Source organism: Pyrus communis, chromosome 15 (assembly GCF_041283825.1).
Source record: "Pyrus communis isolate YQ-2024b chromosome 15, ASM4128382v1, whole genome shotgun sequence".
NCBI lineage: Eukaryota > Viridiplantae > Streptophyta > Magnoliopsida > Rosales > Rosaceae > Pyrus > Pyrus communis.
The window spans coordinates 32,434,769-32,447,214 of NC_142579.1; the positions used below are offsets into that span (position 1 = coordinate 32,434,769).

The 12,446-nt window shown below is 35.5% G+C and overlaps 1 protein-coding gene and 1 pseudogene across 17 annotated transcripts in view; one reads left to right on the forward strand and one right to left on the reverse strand.

Moving 5' to 3' along the window:
• Positions 1–59: 59 nt before the first annotated feature.
• LOC137736791 (uncharacterized) lies at positions 60–4,893 on the reverse strand. Of its 16 annotated transcripts, none has more exons than XR_015956745.1 (11): positions 4,588–4,891; positions 4,192–4,314; positions 4,049–4,071; positions 3,858–3,973; positions 3,290–3,328; positions 2,757–2,835; positions 2,378–2,423; positions 1,115–1,168; positions 765–837; positions 537–656; positions 60–323 (listed from the first exon to the last, which is right to left on the reverse strand). XR_015956745.1 is itself a non-coding variant. In XM_088685816.1 (11 exons), the coding sequence occupies exons 8-11, from the start codon at positions 1,419–1,421 to the stop codon at positions 191–193; spliced, it is 390 nt and encodes a 129-aa protein (XP_088541942.1). In that variant the 5' UTR covers positions 1,422–1,612; positions 2,378–2,423; positions 2,757–2,835; positions 3,290–3,328; positions 3,858–3,973; positions 4,049–4,071; positions 4,192–4,314; positions 4,588–4,891; the 3' UTR covers positions 60–190. The 16 variants fall into 16 exon arrangements, 6 of the variants coding, with proteins under 6 accessions (XP_088541942.1, XP_088541941.1, XP_088541943.1 ...); XM_088685816.1 differs by lacking the exon at positions 537–656 and adding an exon at positions 1,292–1,612; XR_011068802.2 differs by lacking the exon at positions 1,115–1,168 and having other exon boundaries at positions 537–649; positions 1,292–2,423; positions 4,588–4,892.
• Positions 4,894–7,542: 2,649 nt separating this feature from the next.
• Positions 7,543–12,446, forward strand: part of LOC137718169 (uncharacterized) — a 59,520-nt pseudogene continuing 54,616 nt past the window's right edge. Inside the window, exons 1-6 of the transcript XR_011065853.2 lie at positions 7,543–7,638; positions 8,706–8,950; positions 9,062–9,129; positions 9,244–9,300; positions 9,415–9,592; positions 9,654–9,789. The product of XR_011065853.2 is annotated as an uncharacterized LOC137718169 (transcript). The remainder of the gene's footprint in view (positions 7,639–8,705; positions 8,951–9,061; positions 9,130–9,243; positions 9,301–9,414; positions 9,593–9,653; positions 9,790–12,446) is intronic.

Here is a 12,446-nt window from a genome sequence, read left to right on the forward strand (position 1 = left end):
GTTGAGTGAAAACAGAGAACTACGAATGGCAATGCAATTTATATGTATTATCATGAACGGATACCAAGAGAAAAATCTATTCCTTCAAAGTGCAAAGAAGAAGATAATTGTTCATTCAAAAAGTTGGACTAATGATAACTGCATAACTTACAAATGCAGTATTGAGAGTATACCAGTCAAACAAAGCTTGCTACATGCTAAATAAAGTTGAATGTAAAGCTTGGATACCAGACTTGTTCCTAGCTTGAGGAGTTTCCAAGGAAGGAAAATTTGACCTTTTGTTGTAATAAATTCCAGAGTGTCTTGGATAGTTGTGAATACAACTGCAAAACGTAACAAAGACAATTAGGCAATGATTAAAAAAAAAAATCAAAATTGAGTTTGGGAGCGTGGAGAGAGAGAGAGAGAGAGAGAGAGGTGGTAATTTGACTTGTGAAATTCTCAAATCAAACATTTAAATGAAGTTTAATCAAAATTTAGAACAAAATGTTCATTAGAAATGTGTTAAAATGGAAGTAAAAAAGATTGAAACTTGCCTAATGTGATGTGTACAATTTTACCATCTGTTTGTGAAAAAGATACTGTTGTGACATGCCATATGTTGATCTTGCCTTCTTGGAAGTGATATTAGTCGTCGATTGCCAAGTAGCTAAAATCTGTACAATATTTTAAATTATGAGACAAATTATTATGTCAAAGTTGTGCGATAAAAAATAATTTATATTTCTATATTGACGCAAGTTATGATTTTAATTTGCATATACCTTGGTGGAGTTATTCTGTGTATGAGTTTCTTACATTCATCATCCATGTTATGTGAAAAGCTGATTCCAAGTTCTGCAAGAAGTCACAAAGAAATGAAATATAAAATTGGACCAAAAGGAAATTTGAAAAAACAGAAGGAAGAAAATATTATTTCAGTCATTTTCCAATCTTTGAATTGGAATGACACAGAACATATGACTAAAACTTTTAACTTTCTAGTTAAAGTCTTAACTATTTTATAAATTTTTATCAGCCAATACTGGAAAATGAATGTAAGTAATGCTGAAGGAGACAGACAATAAAAGTCGATGTAACGTGTAAAACCCAAAACGTTAAAAACATAACATACCTTTTTCAAAGACAAAAAATGTTGCAAAGGGAAAAAATGTGGTCTGCAGAAAATCTGAAAATGAGAAAAATCGAATTTGATAAAACTGTATTTGAAGAGAACTATTAAATATGCAGTGAAATCAAAATTAATACAGTTTTTGCAAAACAAACTCCATGAGTGATTTATTCAACCAACCTGAGTTTATTTGACCATAATGTATGTCATCTTTGATTAATATCATCTGCGAGAAAACATTTTGCTTTCTACACATCAGTAACCACTCATCTCTAGAGGCAGTATCTTTCTCTAGCTCCGCGAAATCCATGCATTGCCTTTTTTTTTTTGGATTTCGCTTGGCTTGGATGAGAGGTTTTAGATCTGTTGAGGTGGAGGTGGATTCTACTACTGTTGTGACTCTTCTTAATCAGCAGGATAATTTTCTCCATCCTCTCCACATCCTGATCTGTGGCTGCCAAGCTTACTGGAAGATGGACTGGCAACTCTCCTCCTCTGCTTCTTCAAAGCTCAAAACTTTCACACTCAATGGATCAAATAAGCCTTGTTTTTAATACCCTTTTGGAGTTTGATCTTTAAGTCTGTTAAATTTTTTATTTATTTTTTGTCTGATTTGAATTTGTGGGTTTTGTCTCCCAATATCAAAAGCTTATAGTTTTATATATGTCAGTAATAATCCACAATATCTCAATTTTTTTCCAAGCAAAAATAAATATCTCAACAAATCAGTGCTTCATTTGGTATTCTTCTTTCCAGTTCCATATCAAAATCTATTTACATCCCTATGTTCTATAAAGAACAATTGATATGAAAAAATTATCTTATTTACATCCATGTAGTATAATACACAGTTAAAAATTATCTTATTCGTTGCCAAATATTTGATTTTTCGCTGCGGTTTGTTATTTTAGCAAATTTGGTTGTTGATATTTCGTATTTTTTATCGTTCATTTGTATTCTATTGGGGTTGTATTTTGCTAGAATTTCATAGAATTTGATTTGGCTGCGTAACTGATTGGCTTAAAATTTTGTGAGATTAAATATTTCTTGAATTTGATCATTAGATTTCCCCTTTTTTTTTTTTTTTTTTTTTTTTTTTTTTTTTTTTTTGCAAATATCTTGTTTTCTAGGTCCCACCTTTTAACATTGTTGTTCAGTACTTCACTCTTCTTTGCAGCAAAGAAATGTTTTTCTTGTACCATGCATAGGATTTTTAGAAATGGATCAAAACTAACATGAGATATAGAACTTCTGTGTTTCACTTACTTATTGATTGGGTTACAATCTCAGCATGAGAAACTCACTCCATGATCTTAAAAACATGGAAGAATTATATAGCTACAGTAGACAAACTAACCTACGATTTTAGAAATACAAAGTAGGATAAATTTGCTACATGGAGATCCCACAACAGAACCAACTTACAAATATTCTAAACTCTCATCCAAAATTCAAACCGTCTGCAATTCTATACAAAAATATAAAGTTGTATGACAATTACTACAATTTGAAGCAAAATTTAACCTATGCAATAGTTGAATTTAATAACTCAACAATATTAATATTCTCAAGAGAAAAAAAAAAGCACAAAAAAATAAAACCCCATATAAAAAAATCCAAGACTTTGTACAGAACATAGGCTTACCTTTCTTCAAGAACTGCAATTGAAATTGCAGCAGTTGCGTTTGTTGGGTGGTGGGAGTCATTTCGCTGTGCAAGAGTTGCTGAAAATTTACCAAAATCTTAGTAAGATAAAGAACAAAAATAGTAATCACAAAACTCAAATTTAAAGCATAGTTTTGTAGCTCCTAAATTTTTTCTAAATAATGCAAACACTCTTGCCTATCTCAGATGGCTATAACTCATGAATCCAAATCTCATTGAATCAAGCCTATTCTCTTAAACCAAAGATGAAATTGTTTCATGATCTGCAACTAATATGATTTACAACTAAAAAATAAAATTAATCAACTCGAAATCAAATATAAATCCAATTCAATTTAAACCTACCAAGCATAACAGAACAAATCATAGATAAACAATCAATCAAACAGAACTGAATGAGATTTAGCTCCTTCAAAAATTTCACATTAAACCCAATTATAAAGCACAAAATCCTACCCAAAAATGAAAACAGAGATGAAACAAAGCAAAAATCGAACAAAAAGGGATGGGTACCTCTGTTTTTGACTCGAGATCTCTGCGCGCTTTGAATTTCTGCACACAAAATATATTACTTTATGTAACACTTGATAAAATTTGGAAGGTCCTTATATAATAAGATTCATGTTTGCTTATGATTTTTTTTTTAAATTCCCAAGCAAGAGGATTAGTAATGGTAAAGCTAAAGTTTAGGGATTCATGTGTGATTTGGCTTTTGATGTTCAAATGACGGAGAATGAATTTGTCAATGTAAGTTGGCAAATATTTGATCGAGTAAAAACTATGTTTAGCCACAAAATACTATCATGTAGTCAGATGGAAGCATTAAGGATTAATTTTCATTAATAGTATTCGATCTATTTGCAGACATTTTGTATGATAATCCTTTTTTCGTGGTTAGTCAGATCAATTAGGGATATATTTAACTAAATAGGTAACACATTTTAACTAAAATGATAATACAATTCAATATCCTTTTCTTTGAATTGGAGATTAAGTAGAAAATATTACCCACAAATCATCCACATATTCATAATTATGCATGAAAAGTAGAAATTCGAAAAGCAAAAACTAAATCACTTACATGGCAGGTCTTCAGCAAGAATAGCATTGCTGCAACCAAAATTGATACCAATAAGCCGTATGAATCTTATAGATTATGAGTACCAATTCTCTAGATTGAGCACTGCGGGGTAAGATCTGCACTTGTGGGTAAAATCAAATTAGGTTCTATTTAATCACAGGTGCACCAGAAAATTATAAAAAATTTCATACCTTTAAGTTTCAACGTTTTTACTCTGGAATCCAAGAAAAACCCATATCAGATTCTAAGTGGGTTTATCACAAATAATAATTTAATCAGAAATTAACACTGAAAATAAATCAAAAACACAAAAAAAAAATTGAACTTTTCGTACCTCTAAGTTTCTGGGTTTTTACTGTGAATCATATTGAGAACTAAGGGCGCAAATTGCTGGAGGAGAAGACGAAGAGGGAGGAAGCACGGGTTTGTTTTGGCGATGAATGGGAAAGCACGTCAACTTCCGAAGAAAAAAAAAAAAAAAAAAAAAGAAAAAAAAAAAAAAAAAAGGGAAATCTAATGATCAAATTCAAGAAATATTTAATCTCACAAAATTTTAAGCCAATCAGTTACGCAGCCAAATGAAATTCTAGCAAAATACAATCCCAATAGAACACAAATGAACGATAAAAAATACGAAATATCAACAACCAAATTCGGTAAAATAACAAACCACATCGAAAAATCAAATATTTGGCTCCTAGGTAGTTAAGAAGAAGTGAGATTTAATTACCTGTTGAAGGCTAGAGAAATTGGGTGCACGATTAGGCGGCAAGGAGATCGCAAAGCAGAGACCAAAAAGATGAGGAAGCAGAGATCGAAGGGATCACGAAGGAGAGATGGAAAGGAACAGGAAGCAGAGATGGAAGAGATCGCAAGGCGGAGTGTAGGACGCATGATCGAAACCGCCAACCCGTTGCAGAGCAGCTGATAATTCTGTGTTTCAAGTGTTTTCGGCAGAAGTCGAGAGATTTCTACTGGAAACCATGCGGAAACCATGGCCAAAACCGTCATTTTACTGTGGAAAACACGAAAAAAGCAAGACTTGAAGAGCAGCTGAGGGGCAAAAACGGAAGAACACTGGCGAAGGAACAGTAAAAAGGACACAGAGGGAATTAAACAGAAAGTTAGGCGTTTAGTATATATATAATTTGTGCCTTTATTCTGATAGGTCTGATAGCCCTTTTTCAACTGATTGGGCACTTCTGTGTAATCATGCCCTATACCAAATTTATTTAAAAAGAATTGAATTTTTTTTTTCTTTTCACATGAATTACATCCGGATTCTTGCCCACTCACATACTAATTATATCGATCTATAATTAATAAACCTTAAACTGCATCAGTTGAGAAGAAATTTGAAAAGAAGAAAAGAAAAAGAAAAAAAAAAGACCTTAACTCAAATTCATGAATTGGGTGAGGTACTAAGATTAGAAACAATATCTGAAGAGAAATTCAAATGAGTTTAACTAGGTAATATATACTAAGTGAATGAAGTTGTCTAACATTTTACAAGATAACAACATCTAAAATCTACCAAAATTGAGGTCCTTCTATCTCAACCTCCGCATGAATATCATCTAGTATTAGCGCCAATATATTTCTCTGGATAACCTCCACTATCACTTTTTCTGCTAGCATTATACACAAAATACAAGAGAGAGAAGAGAGAGAGAGAGAGAGAGAGAGAGAGAGAGAGAAAGATTCGGTGAGAAATGAAGAGAGAAGTGATGGTGGGTAAATAAGAGAGAGTGGAGTGGTAAGTGATTACACGGACATTACTATAAACCAACAATGCCTGATGACCAAGTAAAATATAGTAACTACCAAGACCATAACGCAACGAGGTGCACAAAAGGGATATTGCACGCATGCAAAATATCCCATCCAAACAACAACCGGTCATCACCACATGCAATATGTGTGACACATTCAGAGAAACCGAAAACGACATTCAAAGTCCATGAGTCCAACGCATAGGATTTGACAAAAGGATTTAAAAAATATTTTTGACCCACATGCAGCCGACCAAATTCCTAACAAACTTTCGTTTAAGAATCACTAAAGATGGACACACAATTCGGACTGAGAAGGAAGCCCCTTCTTGGTGACATGTTGCACTATTGAAATCCTCTAACTTGGAATGGGGGCAAGGTGAAAGAACAAACGAAATCAAAAAACAAAGACAACTCAAACATGTTAGACTAACATTTAAATTTGGAGGTCATTCCGGGTATGATCCGACACTTCCTCAACCTTAATCTGGTCAATGCATTACCGTGAGTCTAGGGCAAAAGGTTTTCCATTAGCTTAATATTTAATACCTAGTACCGGAGTAAGGTGGTATTCCGGATATCGCGGTGGAAATCTTTACAAATACTAAATTTGGAGGTGATGTTTTCCCAAAACAACGTCACCAAAGATGGCTTTTGAACTCTGCCCCGGGCCCATAAGCTTACCTGTGTTTTTCCTCAACACTTCTTACTTCGAATAGATTGACAGATTAAACTCTATTCATCGATTAGGAAATAAACAGTATTCATCATCATTACAAATTTTTTTGCATGACATTCAAGATTGCACCACTGAGTCTGAAATGTCTCTGCTACATTGTACGAAATTGGATCATATACAAAGATAGAAGACCAAACAATACGTATTCTAAAGCTGGAGAAAGGCTGATCGGAATAACGTTACCTTAAAAGTCTGGTTATGACTCCATAACTCTGTGAAGAGTTTGACCTAACGGAGTAGCGATGCTACCATCACCTTGATCCGAGACAATTGATGAAATCCGAGTGACTCCGCTTATATGGCCATACTTGTTCCACAAGACATGAAATTTGACCCAAGGGGTACAACAGATGAATTTGTTGTACCAGTAGAATAGGAAGGCTTTATGTTCTCCTTTCCTAAGGCTCTCCTCGCCTCGGCCGGTGAAGTGGAGAATGAGAGTGTTGTAGTTGAAGAAGTTCTTGTGTAGCTTTTGAACCTCTTCTTTCGAAGGCTCTCGATCTCCTCGGTTGAGTGTCTCGACGGCCCGTTTGTCGAACAGCGCTTTTAGGTCGAGGTTCGACGGGCACCCAGCAAGGGCAGCATCTATTGGGAGACTAGATGGGGAAGTCCCAAGGATAACTGAGATATCAAGGACGGTGGGGCTGATAGGGCCGAAAGGAAAGATCATGGTGTTGGTAGCCGAACACCATAAACTCAGGGCCGCCATGAACAGCTCTTTATCCATGGTGATCTCTATGGTCGAGAGCTTGATGGCGTCATGAATGCCGAGAGCGTCCCATTCTTTGTCGAAGAATGTTCCCATTCGATCGACCCAGACGACCCAAGCTGTAGTGGTCGAGGGCCAAGCTCCTTGGGGCCGTGCCAAACACCATTTCGACCAGTCAAACCCTTGTAGCACGGGTGTTAGGCACTGTTCCTTGAGGAGGTTGGTGATGCACGATAGCACTGCATCTTTGAATAGTGGGCCCAGAATTTGGTGGTTGGTGGCTAGGTCGTTTTCGAAGCGTAGCGTTTTGATAGCTTTCCGGTCGATGAAATCTTTGCATTTGTTGCACTCGTCAGAAAGCTTTAAGATGAAGGAGGCCATTGGTATGGAGTCAAAGGTTTGCGTAGGCTAAAAAGGGGGTTTATAAGAGATGAGCTTGAGGTTTTGTGGTTGGAGCAAGCAGGAATGGCAAGAGAGATTTCAAAGTTTTTGAAGGCATGGGATGCAAATGAAAGAAATCTGGGTATTTATAGGCATTTCAGAGGGAAGATCAAACGTTTGGTATTCGGAGGCGCTAGGATTTTGAATTTGAGGGAAAATTAACCGGGAAATGACCAATCATTTCGGATATCTTGGGAATCTTCAAAGATAGGATCGAGATTTTTAGGGATTTGGGACGCACGATTGCATGCGGCGGCGGTTTTAATTTATTAATGAGGAAGAGACGTTTCGACGGGCGCACGTTTTTGAGGGCCATGACTCCAATTGTTGTTGGCGATGTTTCATCGTCACTTTTTCCTTTACTAGTTTTGAAAAAAATGGAGTTTTTAGATTTTATGACTTAAATAAGATATTTTTATATTTTAACTTGAATCGTTTTCTAAATCTAATTCAAGTATTTATTATTAAAACTTACCATATTTAAGTGTTATAACATTTATAAACCTATTCTTAAGTCATGTATATTTTTATGCTCCAATCACACTAATAGATAAAAATTTATCCAAAATTTAAATTCTTATAATTAAAAAGAGTCAACAACGATACATAAAAAATTTATATGAAAAAAACTCATGGGTACAAAGTATTGCGACAAATGTATATGTACATAAAATTGAGGTACGAATACATTAGTACATAAGTTTTAGTACAAATGTCTCACCTACATAACTATAATACACACATAAGTACGTAATATGCACACACACACACACACAAATATATATATATATATATATATATATGGAGAAATTCACGCATAATGAAGAAATTGAACTTATTACAAACTCAACTATCGTTTACGTGTGCTACAAGCAAACCTGAAACCTTATCACAAACTCTTTCGTATAAATCCTTCCAAAAGTCGTGGAACTTCAAAAAATCCTCTCACAGAAATACATGGGACTTAGGACTCGTTTAACAAGTACTAGTGATTAAAAACGCTTTTAAAGGAATATTTTTTAGTTCTAAAAACATTTTAAGTATTTCTTACCATTTATTTAGGCCTAAAGCCCAACAGGCCCCAGGTTGCTAAACCCGTCACCCTTTTCCGTGCTATGGCGCGAAAAGACTCCCAATTCCAAAAATCCAGTGCGATATTAGGGTTTCACCTCACATGCTACCGGTAGTCTGGTCACTGCTGCTTCCTCTCCCCCACCGCAACGATTTCCGGATTTTCAGACCAGCTCGAAGAAATCAGGGATCTGATTTCTTCAGCCGCCACCAAAGCAAACAAGTCATTCGCCTACTCCACCCTCTTACACCTCCAGCAGCAATCCTCCGACTGCCACGATTCAATTCAAATGCTTGCGCGGGGCTGCCGGAGCCTCATCCGTCCGACCGTCGCCGATGTTCGGAACAATGACGAAGAAATGTGAGTTCTTCCGATTCGAAATCTCATTTTTCTGGGTTTTTCATTTATTTTAATGGTGTGGTTTAACTGAATACGTCTTGGATTTTTCTTTTTTATTTAAAAAATGTGCAGTGCAACTCAGGCATTGGAATGCTTGGGCTTCATGATATATCATCCGTCCATCGTCGCCGAAATCGCAGGTACATGTAGCCACTCAAAATTCTGATTCGTTTGAAATTAAAATTTTGAACTTTTTATGCAGCTGAGCTTAAACTGATAACCAAATTTCTGTCACCAATTTCTTTGTTTCGCAGCGGATGATGTCAAATTTGTTTTAGATTCACTGGCAAAGCTCATTACAACCACAAAAAATGAAGGTTATTTCTTTATATTGACGGGAATTTATTACTACAAGCGATGATCTTTTTGTGTTTTTAGTTTTTGTTTTTTCGTGTGTCCGAATAGTAACCTGCTGATTTCATAACTGCAGTCTGTTTGCAATTTAGGGGTGTGGTGCATATCTATCCAACAATTGAGAACACCACTTTTAGCTGCCCCTTTCCATTCTCTTTTGCTTGCAATTGTTCATGCCATTGACAATCCTATCAGTTCTTTGTCGACTACTTTTGAGGCTATTCAGGTAATACATCGCAAGTATCATGCGTTTTAAATAGTGTTGTTTTCATACTAATTCTTCTGAATATGCCTTATGTTATTGTGACAGGCTGTTATCGCATATATGGGCTCCTTCAGTATATAGAAGACTCCTTAGCTCTGATAAGAGGGAGAGGGATATGTCAGAGAGGTGTTTATTGAACCCTAGGTCTACAATATTACCCCCCCTGCTAAATCTTTCCTAGGTACTCACTTGCTCATGTCATTTTCTTGAAATATGACTTCTAGTATGGGTAGCTCATGCCGTGTCATGGAAAAATTAACCATATGATTATATAGCATCCCTTCCATTGGCTTCACGGGTCTCACATAGAACCATGAGGTGGCTTTCCATGATCCTGTCTTGCTGGTTATTCTGTAATTTATATTGACATGTACATTTCCTTTTTCTTCATTTTCTTCCATAAACAGGCAGTTGTCAAAGATTTGAAGCCAAGGTTGCTTACTGGGATGCACCACATGCTAACCAGTGGCTTGAACGTTCAAACTATTCAAGCATGGGGATATTTTCAGATCATGACTCACAAGTTCCTGAGCAGACATTTTCAGATCATGACTCACAAGTTCAAATTGCTTAACAAGTAAGTATAATTCCAAAGAATAGATGATGTGTTTTTCTTAATGATTTCATTTATGTTATGCTCCTTGGAAGCTAGATCCAAGTCCCTAATCCTTGTCAGCGTTAAAACTTAATCTAGTCTCGGAATATCCAGACTTTCAGATTCCATGTCTTAAGCTAAGATTGTTATGTACTCCAATTTTGCAGGTTGCCTGGGAAGGTCTTATTGATGCCCTTGTTCACCCTACCATGATATTACCCTTTGAGACAAATGTGACAAAAAAGGACAATGGTATGGAACAAATAGGAACATGCAAAGGAAACGGTAGTGAAATTCAAATGTTAGTCAATGATTTTAAGTCTTTTATCTAACTTTCTATTGAGGGTAAACAACATATGTGATTAAAGCAAGTGATTTAATGATTTATATCTTAGGGAAGAAGATCCTCTACGGAGCCGGTTCCACCGGAGCCTCCGGATCCTCCTCCTTCCTGTTCTTTCTCTGTAGATTTTTCGGCCCCCGTGTCGGCGTCGCAGCCTCTCTGGAGCTAGTTATTGGAAAACCTCCCGATCAACTTTAGCAACGATGTCATCCTAGGGGCAAATCATATACAGGAAACTGATAGATCGAAACTTTGATTAATTTTCGGAAGCAAGGTTCAATTATATACATGCTGATGTGCGTGTGTGTGTATATATATATCATCATCATCATCATAGAAACTGATTTAGATTAGTAAGTAAAGATTTAATTAATTGTTGCAGAAATTATCAGAGATGAAAGAGACCCCCGCAGGAGAAGGAATCGATGGAGGCCGCGCCGGCCGACATTCTGTTCTGCTCTGCTCTATGACTGCGAGTGGGTGCAAAGCAACTGGGAGGGATTTGTTTCTAATGCAAGGTCCGCAAAGTCCGCACCTTATAAAACGCCTTAATTTTATAGAATGATAGGTGTGAGAGTTGCATTGTTCGAACCTACAACCTCAAAATTTGGGCCAACTCAATAACATTCATTATTTGTTTGTGGGCCTCTTATGTTATTTGATTTGAGCCTAAGTTCATTTTATTCCGTCACGTCATGTTCACGTGGCGAATGTAGATTAGGCTTTGAATTTAGTTTGAATTATACTGTAATTATACGTTATTCGGGGAAGGTAGAATGTTTACGATCATGTCCATTTTAGTGTTATCAGATATGCATACGTAGTCTATTTCTTGTTCTATTTTGGTGAAGGTATGCATGCATCTTATCTGCCACTCTTTCTATTACAAAATTAAGATGGTCTTATTACACAGTTACACCCATCCTAAACCATTAGTATTATGGATATTAATTAAATTACACCATCATAAGATTTAGCCTAGGATTTAAATCATTAATATCAGCTGCCTTAATCACAAGTATTATCCTATTATTCACAAGTGTTACAAGTCTGGTCCATATGATGATCACATACTATAATAGCGTATCCATTCAACTCTAATGGAATGTCGTCTTAGGTTGGATGGATACGACCAAGTGTGAGACGTGTTATTCGACCCAATAACCTTACAGCTAGGTCGGCTCAATATAATTCATTATTTGTTTGTGGGTGTCGTGTTATTTGATTTTAGCCCAAGTTCATTTTATTCCGTCACGTGATACCCACATGGCGAATGTGGTAGCTCAAATCATACTGTGAAGATACGTTATTTGAGAAATTAATGTAGAATATTTGCATTCCATATGGAATAGATATGAATAATATCCATTTTAGTGTATTGAGATATGCATTCATTGTATCTATATTTCTTATTTTAAATTTGGTAAAAAGTATTTATGCATCTTATCTGCCAACCCTACTTTCTATTAAGAATGTAAGATTATCTTATTACACGGTTACACCCTTCCTCTACCATTATTATTAAGGATACTATTTAAAGTATACTATTATAAGATTAGCCTAGGCCTAGGATTTAAAAACGATAAACATTTTTTTCTAAATTTTATTTCTTCAATTTAAACCCATTGACTACATTGCTACCCCCAATTTACTTTCCATATTTAGATTGATGAGTAAGCTAATTTTTAGGTTGAGTCATTCATTTTTTTTACATCTATTTTTCCCATTTTGTGAGCAACGCATGTAAACCACGCAATATTAATACCATTTTTTTTCATATTTTATTTGTCATTATTGTACATATTATTTTGGTTTTGTATTGTTTGGTTTGAATTTTGAATTTTGAGTTTGTTGTTTTTGTTATTGTACCATATATGGAGGAATCATTTGTATTGAAATT

Excerpts from the sequence above, each read along its gene's own strand:
- LOC137736791 (XM_088685813.1), bottom strand. The coding sequence starts at position 3,884 with ATGCTATTCTTGCTGAAGACCTGCCAT. Across the intron at positions 3,329-3,857 it reads TCTTGCTGAAGACCTGCCAT|AAATTCAAAGCGCGCAGAGA; the intron begins GTAAGTGATTTA and ends TTTTGTGTGCAG. Across the intron at positions 1,169-2,756 it reads ATTGCAGTTCTTGAAGAAAG|ATTTTCTGCAGACCACATTT; the intron begins GTAAGCCTATGT and ends TCTCATTTTCAG.